The sequence below is a fragment of the Microtus pennsylvanicus genome, chromosome 5 (assembly GCF_037038515.1).
Source record: "Microtus pennsylvanicus isolate mMicPen1 chromosome 5, mMicPen1.hap1, whole genome shotgun sequence".
NCBI lineage: Eukaryota > Metazoa > Chordata > Mammalia > Rodentia > Cricetidae > Microtus > Microtus pennsylvanicus.
The window spans coordinates 120,487,704-120,511,337 of NC_134583.1; the positions used below are offsets into that span (position 1 = coordinate 120,487,704).

General features: G+C 44.6%; 2 protein-coding genes across 7 annotated transcripts; one reads left to right on the plus strand and one right to left on the minus strand.

Moving 5' to 3' along the window:
- Window positions 1-1,079: 1,079 nt before the first annotated feature.
- Exosc1 (exosome component 1) lies at window positions 1,080-11,702 on the minus strand. Of its 4 annotated transcripts, XM_075974102.1 has the most exons (8): window positions 11,539-11,702; window positions 11,336-11,451; window positions 8,922-8,996; window positions 7,574-7,662; window positions 4,099-4,132; window positions 2,366-2,416; window positions 2,056-2,140; window positions 1,080-1,449 (listed from the first exon to the last, which is right to left on the minus strand). In XM_075974102.1, exons 1-8 carry the CDS (start codon window positions 11,567-11,569, stop codon window positions 1,343-1,345), a joined length of 588 nt encoding a protein of 195 aa, XP_075830217.1. In that variant the 5' UTR covers window positions 11,570-11,702; the 3' UTR covers window positions 1,080-1,342. The 4 variants fall into 4 exon arrangements, with proteins under 4 accessions (XP_075830217.1, XP_075830220.1, XP_075830218.1 ...); XM_075974105.1 differs by lacking the exon at window positions 2,056-2,140 and having other exon boundaries at window positions 2,389-2,416; XM_075974103.1 differs by lacking the exon at window positions 2,056-2,140 and having other exon boundaries at window positions 2,389-2,416; window positions 4,067-4,132.
- A 46-nt stretch (window positions 11,703-11,748) lies between these two features.
- Zdhhc16 (zDHHC palmitoyltransferase 16) lies at window positions 11,749-23,516 on the plus strand. Of its 3 annotated transcripts, XM_075974098.1 has the most exons (12): window positions 11,749-11,961; window positions 13,024-13,136; window positions 16,996-17,243; window positions 17,413-17,607; window positions 17,755-17,843; window positions 18,195-18,223; window positions 18,948-19,081; window positions 19,196-19,243; window positions 20,009-20,094; window positions 21,556-21,679; window positions 21,860-21,930; window positions 22,795-23,516. In XM_075974098.1, exons 3-12 carry the CDS (start codon window positions 17,001-17,003, stop codon window positions 22,907-22,909), a joined length of 1,134 nt encoding a protein of 377 aa, XP_075830213.1. In that variant the 5' UTR covers window positions 11,749-11,961; window positions 13,024-13,136; window positions 16,996-17,000; the 3' UTR covers window positions 22,910-23,516. The 3 variants fall into 3 exon arrangements, with proteins under 3 accessions (XP_075830213.1, XP_075830216.1, XP_075830214.1); XM_075974101.1 differs by lacking the exon at window positions 19,196-19,243; XM_075974099.1 differs by lacking the exon at window positions 13,024-13,136 and having other exon boundaries at window positions 11,770-11,961.
- Window positions 23,517-23,634: the final 118 nt, after the last annotated feature.

Genomic DNA, 23,634 nt, shown 5'->3' on the forward strand with positions numbered 1-23,634 from the left:
GCGCACTTGCTAGGGTGTTGTCTGCATGGAGCACCTTCACTCTTACCTAATGTCTTCACAACTGCTTTGTCTGATCCTCCCCTGACCATCTCATGGGGCAGTGATGTCTCTCGGGGCAGAGTTAACAGTTCCTGGGACGCCTGTCACAGTGACACTATGCTCACCAAACATTTTCAGAACTGCTACATGCAATTAATCACCACACATGCCCAAGAGTTCTTACTAACCATGTTATTGAGGGGTTTAGATAAAGTGCATGACCCCAGTGGCTGGAACCTAGGATAAAGCACTTGGGACACAACACACACACACTGAGATTGGAAGCTGGTGTGGTGGTGTGTCTTTAATCCCAGTACTCAGGAGGGAGAGGCAGGTAAATCTCCGAGTCTGAGGCCAGCTTGGTCAACATAAAGTAGTCAGATCTTGCCTTAAAAATCAAAACAGAGACTGGCGGCTGGAGAGATGACTCAGTAATTGGGAGTACTTTGGGGGCTCACGTCCAGTTCCAGGGGATCCAATGCACTCTTCTGGCCTCCAGAGGCACATGTGGTGCACACACATATACACAACAATGAGAACGTTCACTGCATGTTCACCTTTTAAATAGTGACAGCAGGGGCTGTAGAGACGGCTTAACAGGGAAGGGCAACTGTCATCCAACCATGAGCGCCTGAGTTCAAATCCCAAGCATCCACACGAAGAGCTGGGCCTGCTCTCATAACACACACACACACACACACACACACACACACACACACACACACACACACACACACGGAAATTATACCAGGCAGGGCAGTGGTGGTGCATGCTTGGGAGGCAGAGGCAGGAGAGTATCTTTGAGTTCGAGGCCAGTCTGGTCTACAGAGCTAGTTCCAGGATAGTCAAGACTGTTTCACAGAGAAACCCTGTCTCAATACCCCCCAAAGAAACTATACCACTAACAAGTGAAAAGCATTTTTTTCACCAGTCATAGCAAAATACATATATACATATTTATAAAGAAGGCATAAGCTATTTCCAATATTACACGGTTTTGTTTGCTGAATGCAAACACCAGCCAAGAGAATAAAAATCAGTTTCCCAAGAACAGTGTTTTATATTTTGGTTGAAAGAGTCTTACTATGTAGCCTAGGCCATACACTTGGGAACTAAAAATCTTCCTGTCTCAGCTGCACAGGCCTTGGGTGCTCATTACAACACAAACTTATTTCTGGCAGATTTTTCAAGAGGTGGTTGCTAGGTAACTGTAGACTCCTTAATAAAGACTGTGGCATCTTGATGTTCTTTTCATACTGGTACTCTTGGAAAAAGGTGGCTCCGTCTTTGAGGGGAAGTGTGTTTAGGTTTGTAAGAACTCAGGCTGTACCCTGGCCACTTTCCGGAATTCTTTTGTGTGGGTCTTGGGGCACTGCATCTCACACCAGCTGATGGGAACCATCTGGACACCTACAAGGAAAAAGATCAAAGCTGTTGTTGGAGGTGTGACCCCAGAGATTCTGCTGAGGCTCTTTTTTTTTTCAGCTAGACAGGACATGGCTCTGCTGTAGAATGCTTACTTAGCATATGAAAGACTTAAAGGGAAAAAAGCCTCATTTATTCCATGATATAAGGGGGCACTTGATTATGACATATAATCACTATAATCTTACTAAACCAAGCTATGTGTTGTTCAACAATGGGGACATGCTCTGAGAACTAAGACCTAAACACTGGGCAAACATCAGTGTGTACTCACACATGGTGTCATGGTGACATGGTGGTCAGCTACACCACTAGGTGACATTATCTTGTAATTTCTTGGGGGTGGGGGTGGTAGTGGGGTGAGGCTGGGGACTGGGGACTGGACCCAGGGCTGCATGAATACTAAGGAAATGCTCTCCTACTGAGCTAATCTTTAGCACTGGATGTTACAATTCTATGGGACCCATCATGGTATGTGAAACCTATAATTGATTAAATAGTTTTCCATATCAAATGGAAGTATGTGTATCCCTATTGCTTCCTAGATAACCATGGTTCCCAGGGAAAGACTTGGGAGCAAGAACAACTTACCCGATTCACTGTGGGCTACCACTACCCCTAACTCATTTTCAGCAGTGGTCAGCAGGTAATTGGACTGTGCGTCACCTAGGGAGATCTAGTCACACAGTGCCAGTGAAGGAAAACGAGAGGCTTTCCGTGCTGTCCCGGCTGCCACTTCCCCTCCCTTTGCTCTTTTAATACTGTTTTTTTTTTTTAATACCTGAACTCCTGATTTTCCTGCCTTCATCTCCCAAGTACTAGGATTACATTAAGTGCCACTGAGCCTGGTTCCATTTCTTCTTTTGACAAAAAACCAGAAATGTGATATAATAAAGGATACAACTTTGGCCAAAACTATGTCACCTGGGCGGAAACTCTTGTAAACTTCAACCTGCAAAAAACCAAACAAGAATAAGTGAATTATGTCTAATAAAATACTACCACCAAGTAGAGCCAGGCCCATTTCTAATCCCAGGAGGGAGGTGTCATCATTATGTCAATTCAAATGTTTATTATTTTAGTATCATAATATAAATGAAAGAATTTGAATTTACTAACTTGATTAGGAATCTGACTCATACAAAGGTAGTATATCATCTGTGAAGACTGAGAGCAATGAACAAACACCCAGCTTCAAAGGCAGTCTGGGCAAGATCCTATCTCACAATAATAAAGTTTGTACGTGTGGAGCATATATATTCATGCATGAGGGTGTGTATTTGTGTTGAGGTCAGAGGTCATATCTGGTGTCTTCCTTGGTGGCTCCCTACCTTATTTTATTTTTTTTGACATTTTCTCTTTCTCTTGTACTGGCTTTCCTAACTTTTTATGTAGACCAAGCTAATCTTGAACTATAGAGTTCTGACTGCCTTTGCCACTCAAGGGCTGGGATTAATGATGCATACTACTAAGCTCGGTTCCAATTTGTTTTTTCAGCCAGGGTCTCTTACTGAATGAATCTCAACTCTAGGGAGCCTTCTGTTCCATATCCTCCACGCTAGCGGTTGAGTTAAACACTCACTTTCTACGTGGTGGCCAGGGATCCAAACACAGGTCCTTAGGCTCGTCCAGAAGGCACTGACCATCTCCCTAGCCTAATTAGTACCTTTTAATCATTTACTATTTTCAGGAGAGGGTCTTCCTAGGTAGCCCTAGCTAACCTGTTCTGTAGATCAGGCTAGCCTTAAATGCACAGAGGTGCCTCTGCTGCTTCAGCAGTGAAATTTTAAAGACATGTGCCGTCATGATTGGCTAATAATTTTAGTGATAACAGCTTAACCATTTTGGTCAACTGAATGAGAAAACCTTATACGGGAAGAAGGGACAGTGATTTGAATTTCATGTTATAGCAAGAAATGCTGTTAAGTCCTTACACTCTACATTCCTATGGATTTCTGAAATCCCCTGGGATAATAATTCCTTTCTTGTTCGTTTGTTAGACATGGTCTCACTTTATAGTCCCAGCCTAGCCGGAACTAATTATGTAGTCTAGGTTGGCCTCAAACTCAAGAGGTCTGCCTGTCTCTGCCTCCTGAGTGCTGGAGTTAAAGATGAGCATACGCTACCACTCCCGGCTATTATCCACCCACCCATCCATCATTTAGATTTATTCATCATAAATGTATGTATGTGTGCCACATGCATGGAGGCGCCTGTGGAGGCCAGAACAGGTATCAGGTCCCCTAAAGCTGGAATTACAGGGGTTTATGAGCGTGTGAGGGCTGGAGACAGAACTTGGTTCCTCTGGACAAACAGAAAGTGCTCTTAAATGTCCAGGTCGTTTATCCAGTCTTGAGGATAATATTTTTCAAAGCAAAATTCTTTTTTTTTTGTTTGATTTTTTTCGAGACAGTGTTACTCTATATAATAGCCCTGGCTGTCCTGGAACTCACTTTGTAGACCAGGCTGGCCTTGAACTCACAGATATCCACCTGCCTCTACCTCCCAAGTGTTGGGATTAAAGGGATGAGCCACCACTGCCTAGCTGAAGCAAATTCTTAGAATCATAGGAAAACAATAACAAAATCTGGAAAAAACCCACAAAAACAAACACCCAAACCACCAATCTTCAACCTTGTCTTTTTCAGTTGCTCGGATATCTTCCTTGCTATGTAAAAAGAAAGAAAAAAAAAGAAAGAAAAGAAAAAGAAAGAAAAATTAGTTATCTTGGGAAAGAATTTCCCATTGAGTCCTAGGAAATAATAAAGCAGAATAGGTCATACTGGGTCCCCAGCTATCTTTAACATGCATAATAAAACACCTTTTTTTTCCTTTCTTTTTTTTTTTTTTTGGTTTTTCGAGACAGGGTTTCTCTGTGGCTTTGGAGCCTGTCCTGGAACTAGCTCTGTAGACCAGGCTGGTCTCGAACTCACAGAGATCTGCCTGCCTCTGCCTCCCGAGTGCTGGGATTAAAGGCGTGCGCCACCACCGCCCGGCTTACCTTTTCTTGGAATATACAGAACAATAGTATTGATAACTTTTGACAATGGAAAAGTATATCAGAAATTCAAGGTCATTTGTGGCTACATATGGAATTTAAGGACAGACTGACTACAGGATGCTTGTCTAAAATAAATAAATAAATAAAAATTCACCTATCCTACAATAATTGTATAATCGTTTCTTTTCAGTGAAGCCACACAACAACTTACCATTTTACCCACAAACTTTTTCCTTTTTTTCATTTTTTAGCATGCTTGTTTGGTCCCCCAGAACTGGAGTTACCCAGTGGGTAACTCGAAGAGCAAAAAGTACTCTTTTTTTTGGTTTTTAAAGGCAAGGTTTCTCTGTGTAACAGCCCTGGAACTTGCTTTGTAGACCAGGCTGGCCTCAAACCCACAGAGATCTGCCTGCCTCTGCCTCCTGAGTGCTGGGAGGTTGGTAGCCTGCAGCCTAGTTAGTTTCAGATCAGCACATACTTGGCCAACGGGTTTCCTCCAAATAAGGCGCCCATGGAAAACGGACTCTCACTTGGCAAGGACTGATAGTCCATGAGACAGGGTTGGAATTTGCAAAATTTGTGCAGCTTGAGGCCCTATTTTCTCATTACATTGGTGACGCTTTGGGCGGGTTTCAGTTTTCCTTTGCCAGTCACATGCGCCATAGCTACAATTTCCCCTGGAAATTCTGTTCTTTCTCAAATATTTTCTCCCAAGCTTCATGGAGCTAATGCCTCTCAATTCTCTTATCTGGAACTACTAACTATAACTTCTACTGCTGGGAACGTTTCTGACTCAATCCAGACATGTGAAAACACTCAGAACAATATCAGTGTCTCACAGTTCAGGAAAGGAGAGTAGGGTGTGCATGCACAGAGAGGAAAGTCTCAGGGATACACACAGTGCCAACTGTTGAGAGTAAGAGCCTTGCACACCAAACACACAGAATCAATGGGGGAAAATGCGATGTCAACTATGGATGGACAGATCCATTTTTACCATACACAGGCTCTTCCTCTGGTGGAAGAACTATGGTGTAGTGAGACGGGAAGCGTGCCTTATCAAGTCTGCCGTTTACAGATCGAGACATGGGACCCTCTTTTAGAAAAATGAACCGTATAAAAGCATATCTTGCAGACGTGAAAGAACCGTTCGGGTTTGAATACTGTTGTCCTTAAAGCATTGTGCCCACGTCTATTATTTTAACTTTGTAACCGCAGTAGCTTCCAGCTGACATAAGTGCTGCCGGAGCAGGATGTGCCTGGCTCAATATTTAGCTGAGCCTGCAAAAATGTTTATGTCTAGAATAAGGTTATGTAGGGGTTGGGAAGGTGTATTCGGGGAAGCATAAAGGGGAATAATAGGGACTTTCATAATGATCATGCACATTCCTTAAAATATGTATTTCTTAAAAGTCAAATATAGGGTTGCGTGGTGGTGGTGCACACCTTTAATCCCAGCACTTGGGAGGCAGAGGCAGGCAGATCTCTTGTGAATTTGAGGCCAGCCTGGCATATAAAAGTGAGTTCCAGGACAGCCAGAACTGTCACACAGGGAAACTCTGTCTTGAAAAACAAACAAACAGAGCCGGACGGTGGTGGCGCACGCCTTTAATCCCAGCACTCGGGAGGCAGAGGCAGGCGGATCTCTGTGAGTTTGAGACCAGCCTGGTCTACAAGAGCTAGTTCCAGGACAGGCTCCAAAACCACAGAGAAACCCTGTCTCGAAAAACCAAAAAGAAAAACAAACAAACAAACAGCTATTTGGAGCTGCTTGAGTACAATTTACCTGGTGGGTCAGAATCTTTCTTGCCCAACACACCTTCCCCACCTCAGGACCTGAACTCAGAGCTGAGGCTGGATGCCTTGCTCTCAACAAGTACTCTTAACTGCTAAGCTATCTCTCTAGCCTCTCCACAAAACTTTTCTTACAACCTTTGGTTTCAAACAATATTAAAGAATAAGAATTATGTTGTAGTGCATATCTTAATCCTAGCACATGGAAAGCAGAGGCAGGTAAATTTCTGAGTTCAAAACCAGCCAGGACTAAATATTAAAATAAAAAATAAAAAAATTAAAATAAAGGCTGGGCAGTAGTGGTGCACACTTTTGATCCCAGCACCTAGGGAGTCAGAGGTAGGTGGATCTCTGTGAGTTCAAGGCCAGCCTAGTCTACAAAGTGAGTACCAGGATAGAAACCCTGTCTTGCGGGGCGGGGAGGGAGGGAAAAGTGGGCCAGCAAGATGGCTCAGGGGCTAAAGATGCCTGCCATTTAAGCCTGATGAAAGCTAAGATTCTGGAACCCACATCAAGGTGAAGAGAGTTGACTCCACAAAGTTGTCCTGACCTTTATATGTGCGCTGTTGTGGTTTGTGGGTTAGCATGTGGACATCAAACAAAATATTAAAAAAAAAGAACATGAAGGCACTTCCTAAGGAGTTTCTACACGGTTTGGTTTGGCTTATCCTGACACTGTTAGTCCACAGCTTTCCTCAGTCCTTTTTGAGACAGGACCTCATGAAGCCCAAGCTAGCCTTGGACATGCTATATAGCCAACAATTTTCTTGAACTTCTTACCCTCCTGCCTTGATCTCTGAGTGGTGTGATTACATGCAAGGGCCATTACATCTACATTATGTCATTCCTTTTTGTTTGTTTGTTTGTCAAGATAGGGTTTCTCTGTGTAGCTTTGGAACCTGTCCTGGAACTAATTCTATAGATCTGGCTGGTCTCGAACTCGCAGAGATTTGCCTGCCTCTGCCTCTCAGGTGCTGGAATTAAAGACATGCATTACCACCACATTATATTATATTATACTATATTATATTATATTATTCTTGATCTAATCTAGGGCCTCTCCATCAACTGAGATATATCACTAGCTCCCCTTTTTGCTTTATTTAAAAATCCTCTTTTATTTTAACAGTTTTCATTTCTTATAGCTCATATAACTTTTTCTCTGGATATACTGTGGGGCAAAAAGCAAAGCACAAGGAGAGACTCAAGTGGGCAGGAAAAAGAACTGTAATTGCTCCATAAATTCCAGTCTTCCCAATACCCTTGCCTCACTTCTGGTGCTGAGGCAAACGTAATTACAAGAATACATCTTACCGGATAGTTCCTCGAAAAGCATTTTTTAGTGGTGTGGACCCCACATACAAAATGTGTACTTTGGCAAAACGTGAGTTGATGCTAGAGACCTAGGGAACAGAGAAAGGTTCAGCATCAGAGAATCAGTCACTGGTCACTCCAAGAATTAGAGCAGGAAACCAGAATTACTAGGTTTAGTTTAAGTAACCATACTCAATACATAAAAGGCTTTTGCTTTCAATTTATCTTATGTAATGAGTGTTTTGCCTGCATGTATATCTGTGTACCACGTGTGCCTGGTGTCCAGAGGTCAGAAGGTGGGGACTGGATCTCCTGGAACTAGAGTTATAGATGGTTGTGAACTACCATGTGCTAAGAAACAAACCCAGGTCCTCTGCAAGAGCAACCAGTGCTCTTAGCCACCAAGCCATCTCTCCAGCCCTTTATTTCATTTCAAAAAATTATATGCATGTGTTTGTGGGTACGTGCACCTGAGAGCAGGTGCCCATGGAAGCCAGAGGTCTTACACCTATCCCCCAGAAGTTGGAGTCATAGATGACAGAAATGTCATTTCCTGGGGCTGGATAGGCAGCTGAGCAGTTAAGGGCACTGGCTGCTCTTCTAGAGGACCTGGATCCAATTCCTAACACCCACATGACAGCTCACAATCATCTGTTCATCCAGTCCCAGGGGACACAGCACCCCCTTTTCGCTTCTGCAATACCAGGTATGCACACGGCAGACAAAATACCTATACACATACAATGAAAAGAAAAAAGCTCCCAGAATTGAGAATGTCCTTTAGGGGAAGAGCCTAACATATTCAAGGCCCCGGGTTCCATCACTTCCCCCCACACCCCATAATTCATGTGCCAACAAATATAGCAGTCACTAACCACAGTTTGCTACTGAATACTTAAAATGCAGCTAGTGTTGGGGCTAGGGGCTGGGGCGCAGGGTCTAACTCTGCAACCTACTCTGGTCTTGAACTTCTATGGAGTACAACAAAGGTTATATTCCATACTCCTGTCCAGTTTCCCAAATACTGAGACTACAGATATGAATTATCATGCCTGACTGAAAATGAATTTTTCTCTTTCTTTCTTTTTTTTTTTAATTTTGAAACAGGGTTTCTGTTTGTAGCCCTGGCTGTCCTGTCCTGGAACTCCATCTGTAGAGCAGGCTGGCCTCAAGTATACACCTGCCTCTGCCTCTTAAAACAGTGAGCCACCATGCCCATGCCTGAAAATCAACTTTTAACACTTACAAACTTAAATAGCCCCCATATAGCTAGTGACTACTGTATTAAGTAGTAGAACACAGCAGGTGTAGAATTTTGGCCTAAGTGCAAGGATGAGGATCAGCTCACCTTACAGGTGACAACAGCTCCTACATCTGGAAGTAGCTGGGACTCTGTTTCTCTCATCACAGACACCACAGGAAGCTATAAAGAGAGTAAAGTTGATGTTGGGTAAAGATAACGGTGGTTAGAGAGTAATGCAGAATTGTTCTAGGACAGTGTGGTCACAAGGTAGACTATAGATACATTTGTAGCCCGTAGCAGAGGATATTAGCAATTTTAGAAAATTAAAAAAAAAAAAGGAAAGAAAGAGTATAAGAGACCATTAAAATTAGGGTGCCAGATTTAATAGGAACATCTCTGATTAGTACTAAATTTTTTGAAGATGCTCTTGTGGTTTCTTGATATATAATCATATTGCTTATAATTATGGCTATCTTGACTCCTCCAAACTTAGTCTGCTTTTATTTGTTTGTTTGTTTTTTGAGACAAGGATTCTCTGCACAGCTTTGAAGCCTGTCCTGAAACTCGCTCCGTAGACCAGGTTGGCCTTGAACTCACAGAGGTCCACCAGCCTCCTGAGTGCTGGGATTAAAGGCGTGTACCACCACTGCCCAGCTGCTCTTTTTTTTTTTTAAATCTGAAAAAGATAGGATTTACAATTGAATGTTATAGAATGATAATTCTTGTTTTATCCCATCTAATGGCAACTGATGTAATGGAATCTTGTCTTTGAAAAAAAAAAGCAGCACTTCTCTTACTCTGTGCTTTTGTTTTCCCGTTTTACTAATTTTTTTCCATTTCAAATTGTTTAGTCCATGGGCTGGAGAGATGGCTCAGAGGTTAAGAGCATTGCCTGCTCTTCCAAAGGTCCTGAGTTCAATTCCCAGCAACCACATGGTGGCTCACAACCATCTGTAATGGGGTCTGGTGTCCTCTTCTGGCCTGCAGACATACACACAGACAGAATATTGTATACATAATAAATAAATAAATAAATTTTTAAAAAAATTGTTTAGCCCATTCTTTATGTCAGAATTGCACTCTTTTTTTTTTTTTCGAGACAGGGTTTCTCTGAGTAGCCCTGGCTGTCCTGGAACTCACTTTGTGCACCAGGCTGGCCTCAAACCCAGAGATCAGCCTGTCTCTGCCTCCTGACTGTTGGGAAGAAAGGCATAACTGCCCGGTCAGAACCGTGTTCTTTCCACTCCTCCACCTCTACTTATCCTTCAGATGTTTCAGCCGACACATTATTTCACTATCGAGAATCACGGCCATAAAGCTGTTAAATGGTCTCACTGTACTGTGCAATCCTTTCAAATTTGAAGACATCCAATTCCCAAGCAACACACATTTGAACATTTGTTTATGATTTGTGTCTGTGCCCCTTCAACAGCAAAGCTAAGTGTATTTTTCTCGGGACTATATCCCCAGTAGACAAGGCAGCACTGTGCAGGGCACGTGAAAGTGAGCAAGAGAAATCTATGTAGTGAGTAAACAGACATTTAAGTTTTAAGTTTATTTCCAAAACCAACTGACTGGAACCTGTTTTTACAAATAAGCAAAAATCCGAAGCTTGAAGTTTAGGTTTAGAGAGTCCCTAAAGAGTTTTGATTCTTTTTGTTTTTTTTTTTTTTTTTTTTCAAGCAGAGCTGGAGTTTGGATCTCTGGTTCCAAGCTTGGCATGCTACGCAAGCATTGTACTGCTAAGTTCAGCCTAAGGTTTTACTTCTTAATTTTTTATTGCCTTACATTTGTCAACCACTTCTTTATCTGCGCCTGTTTGTAGCTGGGAATACAATCGTGTACCACCAATATGCACTACCATTGGAAGACTTGGAAGTCTAGATAGGCAAGAATCTTAGCGACGTAAAAGTAAGCAAGAGTAACGTATTTAAATAAGCGCTCTGGAGGAAGATTCTTGCGTATAACCACCCTACTCCCACCAAAATCCCATTTTTCTTTTTCAATTAGTGGATCCAGACGGGCTTCTCTGGAAAAACCAACCAAAGACTAACTATCGAGGTCATTTAAAAGAGGTTAGAGTTACGGGGTTGAGTTATGTTCCAGATAGGCCGCAAGTGCATAGGCTTCGAGGCAGGGGAAAGCTTAGAGCATTAGGACACTGAAAATCGCCAGCATTACACTGATGTCACGGAGGTGGGGACAGTACAGTCATTTCAAGGTTTAAGGGAGAGGCACGACCAGGAAGCTCTCTGCTAGCTGGGCTACTCTCAATTTGCATGTCCTCTCCCTCCCCTCCACGTCCTTCTGCGAGCGCAGCCACAACCAAGCCAGATAACATAACCGGTGTGCAGAGGCTGTGCTTTGGCTAAGCGTTGGTTGGGATCATAGCTGGGAGAAATAGAGAGACCAAAGCATCCCGCTGTCACCCAAGCCCGCGTCCGCAGTGCCCGTGAACAAGGACCAGAATTCAATGGCAGCCTGAGGGGGAACGCGCGCTGGGTAACCGCTTCATTTACCGCGCCATTCTCGCTGGTCTTCGTCAGGCAGCCCGCCAGCGACGAAAAGATGTAGCCGTGCCGGGTGTAGGTGCCGCTCCCGGGGCTGCCTTCCTCCAAGTTACACAGACGTTCGCCTGCAGAAGAAATGCCGCATCAGCCACGGGCACCCAGAGGCTGGTTGTCACGCAGCATGGGACTGCTTGCGGAGACCGCTCACTTACCAGGGATGCAGTACCTCACAGGTGGTGCCATGCTTATCCCTGTCCAAAACCCGGATGAAAACGAAGTGAAAACGAAGTCAAGTGTTCATTGGTCAGCTAGAGGAGCGGCTCCTCAGTAACACGTGCGGCAATTGGCACTTTTGACCTCGCCGAGGCGAGAGCAAGGCCGGACTCCATTTCCCAGGCTGCTCCGGGACAGATCTCTGGGCGTGTCTTTGCGGGCTCCGGGAGTCGCGCCTGCGCATCTGGGTGATGATGGGCGGGCGGCGGGACCCGGTCCGCTGGCTGCCGCTGTGGGCTGTGGGCCATGGTGGGTCAGCCTGAGATTGGCCCGGCTCGGATCCCGAGCTGGAGCCGAAGGCACTGAGCGGCAGGCAGGGCGACTGGACTGAATTTGGCTGATTGAGAATCTGGCTGGGGCAGGTAAGGACGAAGACGCAGCGCTTGCCTCCCACCCGAATGTCAGGTGTCCAGGCCTTTAAGTTCAAGTTCCTGTTGCCTTCATGCCCGGTCCTGCGTGACTGTGCCCTCCTGAGTCTGAGCGCACCTCAACCCTAGTCTGCCTCTCCAACTTGCCCATTTCACGGGTTTGGAGACTCAGATCCAGAGACAGGGTTTGACTTGTCCAAAGTCTCGAAGACAACCCCAGCCTAAGCCTGTTTTTTTGACTTGATTCCATCATAGTTGGACTCCTCTGGTCTCGGAGACGACCTTTTTCTGGTTTCGTAAAACCACAGATTCTTCTCTTGCGGGCAGATACTTTAGAGGACGAGCCCCTCAACTGTGAAGGAGCTGCTTGACGTTAACATTACCGCTTCTTTTCCCTTCTTTTCGTTTTAGCTTGTTTGTCGGGAAAGAAGCCTCCATAAGTAGAATATTGTGCTCTATTGATGTTTTACATCAGCTTGAGGTGGCAGAGGTCAGGGGAGCAGCATTTTCTTGTGCAGATGAAATTTACCATGACTTTGATCGCGGTTTCATCTGCCGGAATTGGAATTTATTCCTTTCTCCCTTTCCCTTTCTGCCAATCCGGCTTCTTTGGGACACAGATGGTGATTTAGGGGAGGGCTGTTGTTTTTTGCTAGTCTCTAATCTGGTGGCAGATGGTCACTGTGGCCCGTGGGTACTACTGCGGGGGACACTGCTAATGGTTTGAAGGAAGTGTGCTTGCCCCTGAGGGCATCCATGCCCTCTTGCCACACTTAGGTTTGAAATATATGCCTTTTCTCTATTTCCTGAGGTAAAACCTCTGCTTCACTTTTGACCTATGGATGATATATTTCCTAGCATCGTCATTGTCCCCATGGCCCACTAGCTAAAGTGAGGAGAGGGGCCTGGCTTCACATTTTGTTCACTCAAATTTGATCAGCATCTGCAAGCTTTCAATTTTACATGTTTGGTTTCTGGTTTGATTGGCCCTATAAAATGTATTATTGTTCTTTGGTGCTACGATTCTAATAATGGTTCTATTTCTTTACTAATCAGAAAGAATGAGAGCAACAAATACTTTGATGTTATCGCCTTGGCAAGAGTGTCCTTGCTGGCTTCCGTAGAGCTGACCAGCTTTGCGCCTCTCCAGGCCATTCATTCAACCACAGGTATTCACTGAATGCTTGTTGGGGCCAGGTATTAGTCTAAGCTGTTCATAAGCATCTGATTTAAACCTTGGCCACATTGTGTGAGTGTGTGTGTGAACATGCATTTATATGTATAAAAAAATTAGGCCGGGCGATGGTGGCGCATGCCTTTAATCCCAGCACTCGGGAGGCAGAGGTAGGCGGATCTCTGTGAGTTCGAGATCAGCCTGGTCTACAGAGCTAGTTCCAGGACAGGCTCCAAAGCCCAAAGCCACAGAGAAACCCTATCTCGAAAAACCAAAAAAAAAAAAAAAAAATTTAAAAGTTTGGGCCAGGTATGGTGCTGCATGCCTTTAATCCCAGCACGCGGGAGACAGAGACAGGTGGATCTCTGTAAGTTCCAGGCCTGCCTGGTTTATAAAGCAAGTTCCAGGACAGCTATGGATGTTATATAGAGAAACCCTGTCTTGAAAAAGATAAACAACAGCAAAAAATTAAGGTTTAGAGAAGGAGGTTACTGGACTACTTAAGAAAAGAATTGAATCCTAAATAGGGTATACATAGAAGAGAATTGGTCATTCGAGCCTTTGAAGTAGGCATTTCGTTCAGAATAGAGAATGTAGGAGGTGACCGACAATTTAATTTAAAAAAAATTTTTTTAAAGATTTATTTCTTTATTATGTATACAGTGTTCTGCCTGCATGTATTCCTACACACCAGAAGAGGGCACCAGATCTCATTATAGATAGTTGTGTGCCACCATGTGGTTGCTGGGAATTGAACTCAGAACCTCTGGAAGAGCAGTCAGTGCTCTTAACCTCTGAGCCATCTCTCCAGCCCTGATTTATTTGTTTATTTGTTTATTAAGACATAGTCTCCTGTCTCTCATGCTGGCCTCTAACTGGTTGTGTAGCCAAGGGTGATTTTGACCATCTGGTCCTCATGCCTCCAGGTGTACTTACACCACCATACTCAGTTTTAAGAATTTGTATTTTTACCAGGCGGTGGTGGCACAGGCCTTTAATCCCAGCACTCGGGAGGCAGAGGCAGGCGGATCTCTGTGAGTTCGAGGCCAGCCTGGTCTACAAGAGCTAGTTCCAGGACAGGAACCAAAAGCTACGGAGAAACCCTGTCTCGAAAATTTAAAAAAAAAAAAAGATTTTGTATTTTTTTGACAGGGCCTTACTATGTAGCTCTGACTGTCCTGGAACTCACTATGTAGATCAACCTGAGTTGTCTTCTGAGTGCTGGAATTGAAGGTATGCACCACCACGCTCAGCTTTTTGAGGATTTTTTTTTTGAAAAAGACTAACCATGATAGCTCTGAGGTGACATATAATTTGCATTTATTACAAATTAGGAAATTACCTGAGTTTTGCACAGTATCGCTATAAAAAGCATTCCAGCAACTAGAGCACTCTCCATTATTTCTAAAAAGAGAGTGGTACACTGCTGTGGGACAGCACACCATCTGCCTCTGCCTCCCAAGTGCTGGGATTAAAGGCGTACACCACCACTGCCTGGCTTGTTTTTGTTTTTTTGAGACGGTTTCTCTGTGTGGCTCTGGCTATTCTGAAACTTGGCTTTGTAGAGCAGGCTGACCTCTGCCTCCTGATTGCTAGAATTAAAGGTATGCTCCACTACCGCCAACCCCAGTTTTTCTTTTCTACTTTTTCTGTTAATTCTTTCTGCATTTAGGAAGTGATGGAAAGGCTAGTTTCTTACCCTGGTGCAGTATCTATAGGTCTCTCCCCGCTAAGCTTCAGTTTTCTTTTAGGCCTTTTTTTTGGACCATTTCTTTTCACCTTTGGGTTTCCAAGCTTGTGAAAGGAGATAATTAGCTATTTTCTTTGAAAAGCTTTTTGCAGGGATGAACCAGGGTGCAAGCAGAGTACATTACTCCAGTTACTGAACTGAAACCCATCTCCACAGCAGAGTGACCAGGTTCAGTTTCTGCTGGGTTGTGAGCTGCCTGTTAAATAAGTCAGTGGGGTTGCTGAAGACAAAGCAGTATTTCCTGTCCAACATTAAAACATTATTTTTATGCAGCTAATGAGACTATCATGGAAAGTCTATTGGAGTCTCTGTGTCCAGAGTTGTATTCATTGCTTGGGAAGAGTGCAGAGATGCAGGCACATTAAGAGGAACCATGGAGAGTGCTGAGGGCCAGTATGAAGTGCTTGGGAAGCTTGGAGCTGTGAGCATCAGTCACAAAAATGGTGCTTAATCAGAGAAGACCTGGAAAAGCTCCCAAGGGGGCAGCTCCCTCCTACCACTTGTCTTGTGCTCTGAATACCTGAAGTTACCTTGGCTGCTATAACCTTGGGGTTAGGGCTGGGAGTGGAATTGGAGACAAAGTATCTTATGTCCTGCAAGTGGTGGCTGACTGTCTTAACAGGGAATGAGGAATCATATCCTCTGGTAGGCCTATAATCCCAGCCCAGATGGGAGTAGGAACACTGGGATAGGACCAGGAAAGTTCTAGATTCAGGATCTTGGGCATTACAGAGTAAGCAGGAGATCCTGGGATAACCCCCCCACTACCCGCTTCAACGCCTTGGTAAGATACAGTGGCAGCTGCTTTGCTTATGTTGGTTAAGCTTTACTCCGTGGTCTTTCTAGACAGGTATCTTCAAAACAAAACAAAAAACTCTGAGCTTAGCGGTTAAAGTATTTGCTCCTCAAGCATGGTATCCTAAGTTTGATCCCACAGAACTCATGTAAAAAGACCAGTATGTCTGTCTCTAATCCTGGAGAGGCAGAGATAGGTGGACCTTGGAGCTTGAGTAGCTGAATTGGTGAGTTTCAGGTTTAGTCAAATACGCTATCTCAAAAAAGAAGAGGTGTATATATGTGTCAGGGTTTGGTGCAGCGGGTCATTGAAGGATTGGCTCAGCAGTTAAGAATACTTGCTGTGAGGGGAGGAGGTGGAAATTTTTAATAAAAAAAAAAGGGCTGGAGACATGGCTCAGAGGTTAAGAGCACTGACTGCTCTTCCAGAGGTTCTGAGTTCCATTCCCAGCAACCACATGGTGGCTCACAACCATCTGTAATGAGATCTGGTGCCCTCTTCTGACCTGCAGACATCCATGCAGACAGAATGCTGTATACATAATAAATAAATAAATCTTTAAAAAAAAAAGAATACTTGCTGTTCGTCATTGTTATTACTATTATTATTTTGGTTTTTCAAGACAGGGTTTTTCTGTGTAAACCTGGCTGTCCTGGAGCTTGCCCAAAGACCCGGGTAGCTTTGAACTTAGATCGCCTGCTTCCTGAGTGCTGGGAGTAGGGGCACATGTCATCATGCCCAGTCAGACACTAGCTATTCTTGCAGAAGACTCAGCACTTCCATGGCAATTTACCGCCATTTGTAACTTTAGCACCAGGGGATCTGACACTCTCTTCTGACCTCTGGGCACCAGGTACATACATGATACACATACATACATGCAGGCAAGCATTCATAAAAAAAAAAGTACGTGGAGAGTGACTAGGGAAGAAATGTTCGATGCCCACTTCTGGCCTCCACACATGTGCTGTACACACACAGGACTCCTCTGACTTGGCCAACTGTTTCTCCCTGTACTGTGGCCCTTCAGGTGTAAACTACCCGGGATTTGCTGCATGATCAGGTAGTATAATGTAAACACTACTTTTGTAGGCTGAGAACCTTCAGTCCCTACCTCCTGTATTATGGTTGGGAAGTCTGTAGAAAAGTGACCTTTTTGTCTTTCCACAGCTGATGACTACTAACCTAATAGTCTAATTTGGCCTTAGTTTTGAGAAGTCCTCTAAATTGATACTTTGGACCTTCTCATTGATGGGGTAGGATAGGACAAGGATCAGGCTGGATCCTTTTATTAGTATTTTCTCCTAGGAACCATGCGGGGCCAGCGGAGTCTGCTTTTGGGCCCAGCCCGCCTCTGCCTGCGTCTCCTTCTGCTCCTGGGTTATCGGCGTCGCTGTCCACCTCTGCTCCGGGGCCTGGTACAGCGCTGGCGTTATGGAAAGGTTTGCCTGCGCTCCCTGGTCTACAACTCCTTTGGAGGCAGTGACACTGCTATTGATGCTGCCTTTGAGCCTATCTACTGGCTGGTGGACAATGTCATCCGCTGGTTTGGAGTGGTGAGTGATGATGCCTAGGAAGCTCAGAGAAGGGGAAGTTTTGGGGAAAGAGGGTGTTTCTGATAGGCTCACATAAGCTTTGGAACCCAACCTTCCATGCCCAGGGAAGTTCCTGAGTCTTGATGGGTATAGCTCTCTCATGTTGTCTTGACCTCATTGGTGTTGGCAGGTGTTTGTGGTGCTGGTGATCGTGCTGACTGGATCCATTGTGGCCATTGCTTATCTGTGTGTCCTGCCCCTCATCCTTCGGACCTACTCAGTACCACGACTCTGCTGGCATTTCTTCTATAGCCACTGGAATCTGATCCTCATCGTCTTCCATTACTACCAGGCCATCACCACTCCTCCTGGATACCCACCCCAGGTAGGACCCCACAGGGACATGGGGAGGAGCAGAGTTGCACGCTATGGTAGCCAGTTCCATTAATGGGAGGGAGAGTGACTTGGAATCTTTTGAGACAGAAATTTTGTGGTCCTGTAGTGGTTAAGATGTTTTTTTCGATTTGCACAGGGCAGGAATGACATTGCTACCGTCTCCATCTGTAAGAAGTGCATTTACCCCAAACCAGCCCGAACACACCACTGCAGCATCTGTAATAGGTGAGTCTTGACTTTGCTGTAAACCTTATTTGAGTTCCTCTTGCTAGAACCCTAGGGCCAAACCTGGCTCTGGAATCAGTTACTTGTGTGTCAGAGTACCTGCCATTGTTCTTCCCATCTGTTGACACCTGTGAGGGAGGCATTATTGCTGCTTGTACAAACTAGGTGACGAGATGTTTCCTTGTCACCTAGCCAATAAACAACAGAACTGGGTTTGAAGGAAGGCCTGGCTGCCATCAGAGTCTGTGCCCTTTCCACCTCAGCAGGATGCTGGTCCTAGTAGGAAAGCCTTGTCACTGACATCTCAAGATCCTTGGCCACCGTAACACAGCCTGTGTCCCTCCCTCACAGGTGTGTGCTGAAGATGGATCATCACTGCCGTATCCTTTTGCTCTCTTCAGCCCAAGACCCAGCCAGGACCGTCGGTTTTCCCCTCAGAACAGTCACTGCACAGGGTTCATAGGCACAAGCTCAAGACTTTCTAATTAGCATCAATCTCCAGAGAATACTGACTCATGAGAAGTTAGAAGAGGCATTGTTGGGGGCATAACATCTTTTTGGGTGGGGGAGCAGAATGTTTATATGATCTTGTAGGAGAAAGGAATTTTCTGGAAGGTCTTTTTTTTAATATTTTATTTTATGTGCACTGGTGTTTTGCCTACATATATGTCTGTGTGAAGGCGTCAGATCTTGGAGTTACAGATGTGAGCTGCCATGTGGGTGCTGGGAATTGAATCCAGGTCCTCTGGAAGAGCAGTCAGTGCCCTTAACTGCTGAGCTATCTCTCCAGCTCTCCTGGAAGGTCTTTTGTGGAGAATCAAAAGGGCCTCTGTGGCTGGAGGCGCCAGATACAATTGTGGGTCCCGTTTTGTCTTTCCATGCAGATGTCTGGCTAGCCTGAGTTAGGTTGAGTATTTGCAGGTAGTTAAGATTCTTGGAATCTGAAAGCTCTGAAAAGCTTAGACAATTTTTACCTTAACCTTGGGAAACTGTCCTCTATTCTTGCCTTTGCTTGGGTGATGCCTTGAACTAAGGATGAGCTATAGGGGCTTGGACACCCCCAAATTATAGATTTGATCTTGTCCTTAATCATTCCTTCACCAGCCTGGCTAAACAACTGTGTGGGTCACTATAACCATCGCTACTTCTTCTCTTTCTGCTTTTTCATGACTCTGGGTTGTGTCTACTGTAGCTATGGAAGTTGGGACCTTTTCCGAGAGGCTTACGCTGCCATTGAGGTAAGCCCATGGTTAGGAAGAGAACGCAATAGAACAGAACAGAAACCTTTTCCCAATGATGGGGTTGTCCTAGTGGCCCAAGAGTATAACCAGCACTGTTTTCCGTCCCCTTAGAAAATGAAACAGCTTGACAAGAACAAACTACAGGCAATTGCCAACCAGGTGGGCAGTCTCCACACCACTGCCTCCTGCTGCTCAGGCCTGGGGGTTTAAGAGTTATGTGAAAGGGCCTGCAGGCTAGTTGCCAGACCAGGCCAGAAGGTTCTAAGGAAGCTGTCATGGTAAACTAAGTAGCCTGGGGGCAAACTGGAATTCTCTGGTCTGGAAGTTTTAAGTAATCTATGGCATCATCACTTCTTTGGGCTGAGCCTAGCCTAGACTCTGCCTTCCTGATAGCCTGAGCAGCAAGGGGTCTATTAGTCTGTGTAATGGGGTTCCAGGGGACAGATACCATGCTAGGCGAGTAGCTTCAGGATCATTTCCCCTTCCCTGTCCCTGTGAATCTGTGAACATCTGACTTGTATATAGCACTCCTGTTGCTTTTTCACACCCCCTGCCGTTAGTCCATGTGAGGTATAGATCTGTCTCTAGTGGATGTAGCCAGAGTGAAGGGAATGTGGTTGGCTAGAAATAGGAGTGGCTTCCCCTGGAGTCCCGTTACTGCTGTCAACCCACAACTCAGCCCCTTTTGTGCTTTGCTATCTTGTCCAGACCTGCTCTACCCACTGTCTGTCTATGTGATGGTGCCACCGGGCTTGGTCCACTCATCTGGCTGCTGGTCTGATTTCCTCTGTGGCTTTAACCCCCATTTTTATCTGCCTAGTTTTATTAATTCCTGCCTGTAGGTGCTTGGGGCTCTGGTGACAGTTGCTGAAGACTGACAGAGCAAGGGAGCCAGGCTTTGCTGTTTTTTTTTTTTTTTTATAGACTTACCACCAGACTCCACCACCCACCTTCTCCTTTCGAGAAAGAATAACTCACAAGAGTCTTGTCTACCTCTGGTTCCTGTGCAGGTATTTAACTCAGTTTTGATAGTTTTAAGGGAGGGAAACATAAGAAAACCTTTGTAGGTGCCCACACACAGGAAGGACTCATCTCTAAGTAACCTGCCATTGTCGTAGTCTAACCGAGGCTGTCGAAGAGTTCTTTAGCATTGCAGGTTATTAATACAATCATTCTTGTTATGTATCAAGGTAAGTTAAGCTATTGTTTTTATTGATTCCTAACCACAAAACAAGTAACTATTTACTGAGAAGGGAAATTGAAAACTCAAAGAAGGGATTTGTCCTATGATGTGCAGCTAGGATTTGCAGAGAATAAATATGAATTTCTGCCAACCCCCATTCCAACCTCTTATGCTTATATGATCCTCTACTTTTTTCTTTTGGTTTATCATAACAGGGTTTCTCTATGTAGCCCTGGCTGTTCTGGGACTGGCTGGCCTCAAGACTCATTTAGATCTGCCTGTATCTGCCTCCCGCGTACTGGAATTAAAGGTGTACACCACCATGCCGGGCCCTCTATTTTATTCTTTTTTAAAATGTGCATTGTGCTGGGTGATGGTGGTGCATGCCTTTAATCCCAGTACTCAGGAGACAGAGGTAGGATATCTGTGAGTTTGAGGGTCCTCTGGAAGAGCAGGCAGTGCTCTTAACCGCTCAGCCATCTCTCCAGCCCTAATTTTTTTTTTCATTATGTACATTGGTGTTTTGCCATGGGTGTCTTGTCCCATGGAACTAGAGTTACAGACAGTTGTAAGCTGCCATATGGGTACACTCAGGTCCTCTGGAAGAGCAGTCTGTCCTCTTAACTGCTCAGCTATTTCTCCAGCTTCCTCCACCATTTTCTAAGTATGGACATTTTAAGGAACTCTACATTTTTCTCAGTGTACTTATTTTCCCATCTTCCTTTCTGTATACATTTTTTTTAAACTTACTTTAACAGATCTTTTAAAAAAGATTTATTAATTTATGCTAGGTAGTGGTGGCGCATGCCTTTAATCCCAGCACTACTCAGGAGGCAGAGGCAGGTGGATCTCTTGTGAGTTTGAGGCCAACCTGGTCTACAAGAGCCAGTTCAAGGACAGGCTCCAAAGCTACAGAGAAACCCTGAACAGAAAAACCAAATAAATAAATAAATATATAAATAAGTGAATTGATTTATTATGTACACAACGTTTTGCTTGCATGTATGCCTGTAGGCCAGAAGAGGGCACCAGATCTCTTTACATATGGTTGTGAGCTACCCTGTAGTTGCTAGGAATTGGATTCAGGACCTGAGCCATCTTTTCAACCACACTAGATCTTTTTTTTTTTTTACACACTAGATCTTTAAGAGGTAGAATACATGTTCACCTAGGCCATATATGAGGAGATAAGGGAAGTGAGGCAGAGGCTTTGAGCTAGTCATAATCACAAGCTTGATTTCCCACTGTTTTCTAGCTTCTAATTTCTACCAATTTTTGCCTTTCTTAGTTCTGTGGCACTGGCTCTGGGTGCCCTAACCATATGGCATGCTGTTCTCATCAGTCGCGGTGAGACTAGCATTGAAAGGCATATCAACAAGAAGGAGAGACGTCGGTTACAGGCCAAGGGCAGAGTGAGTGGGGAAGAGGGGACCTGGGTGAGCAGGTGGGTAACTGGATCCTCATCTAATAAACAGTCCATAATCAGGGCTGACTAGACAAGTTCTAAAAAGTCATAATTTAGCTCTAACCTTATCTCCAAGATGAGATTAAGCAGATAAGGTTTGTAGAAATGTATTTTTTCTTGTCTCTAGGTATTTAGGAATCCTTACAACTATGGCTGCTTGGACAACTGGAAGGTGTTCCTAGGTGTGGACACAGGAAGGTAAAGACAGGGCAGCAGTGCTACGTAACAGCTTTGTGATGGGGAAGATGGTCCATACCCAGAAGCAGAGATTGTAATTGGGGTGAAGGTAAAGACAGTGCTGTGGAACCAAACTCCCATGACAGGGAAAATGGTCTGTCCACAGAAGCACAGAATGTGGCTAGTGCCACTGAGGAATTTATAATTAGGTTTCATTCTCAGGAACAGGAATAGCTACCATTTTATTTGAACCACTGGGGCCCGATGCTAAAACTGTAAATTTAAGGAAACATTTGCTATATGCATATTCTTATGTACATGCATGGTGCCTGTGAGGTCAGGAGAGGACAGTGGATATAGATCCCCTGGGACTGAAATTGTAGCTGGTAATAAGCCGCTCTGTGGCTGTTAAGAATCAAACCCAGGTCCTCTGTAGGAACAAGAGCCATCTCTTCAGCCCTAGAACTGTGGTTTAAGAGCTCCTATTCTGAGTACTGAGAACACAGTTCTTAGGGAAGGGCACATAGGTAGGATGTAGTAGGTGCTAGTTATCTTTTATTTGTTTGACAGTGTGAGACTGAGGTGACCGACCTACATGTTGCAGGGATCCAACAGTAATATGAGGCTAGCTCTATTCAGTCCAAGAGACAAGAGAAAACCATTTTTCAAACTGTAAATTATTAGGCCAGGCACAGTTGTGCACATCTGTAATTCTAGCACTTGGAAGTCACAGGAGAGAGCATGCTCAAGATGGCTTTAGAGCCCCAGAGGATACAGTTCTCAGACAGAGATTAGAACTCTTATCATCTTCGTGTTTGATGTTTGCTTGGACATCCAACCAAGAACTTAGAACTAAAGGCATGTTTTCTTGGTCATTTCTCACAGGCACTGGCTGACCCGGGTGCTGTTACCTTCTAGTCACCTACCCCATGGGAATGGAATGACCTGGGACCCTCCTCCCTGGGTGACTGCTCACTCAGCCTCTGTGATGGCTGTGTGAGCCACAACTTGAACATTATTCGATGCTTGTTATGTCTCTTTCAAAAACTTCCAAGGGCAGCTTTTCTTGGAATCCATGACCATAAAGAGCCACTAGGCCTGCCTTAGAGTACTACTTAGGGACAACTCAAGAGCAATCTTCTGGCCATCTCAAAACAAGATACAGTTGGGTGGCGGCAGCACATGACTTTGATCCTAGCACCCGGGAGGCAGAGGCAGGTGGATTTCTGAGTTCCAGGCCAGCCTGGTCTACAGAGCAAGTTCCAGGACAGCCAACGCTACACAGAAAAACCCTGTCTTGATAAACCAAAAAAAAAAAAAAGTGGAGAAATCCTATGACTGATGTTCCTTACTCAGGCAAACAAGTTTTAGCCCCAGACCAGGGGTCAGGCAACTAGCTACCTTATCCAATGCTGACTTTGATGTCCTCTAGGTCACAGCACTGGGGCTAGCCACCATCTCTCACTTTGGGAAAAGATTTTGTTAGGTATGTTGAAATTCTGGCTTCTGAATGGGACAAAAACAATAAGCCTATTGCCAAGGTCACTGCCATTTCTCACGTGCTGCAGAAGGAGTAAAAATAAAGGCATTTGATTTGTAAAGATGAATAGCTTCCGTGTTTGCCTTGGTGTTGGGGAGGTCTAGATAAAGAAGGCCTGCTAAGTTTGGTGTCTCCTTATTTTGAAGAGCTAGAGGCTCTCCAGAACTCTATGTGCTATGTATATG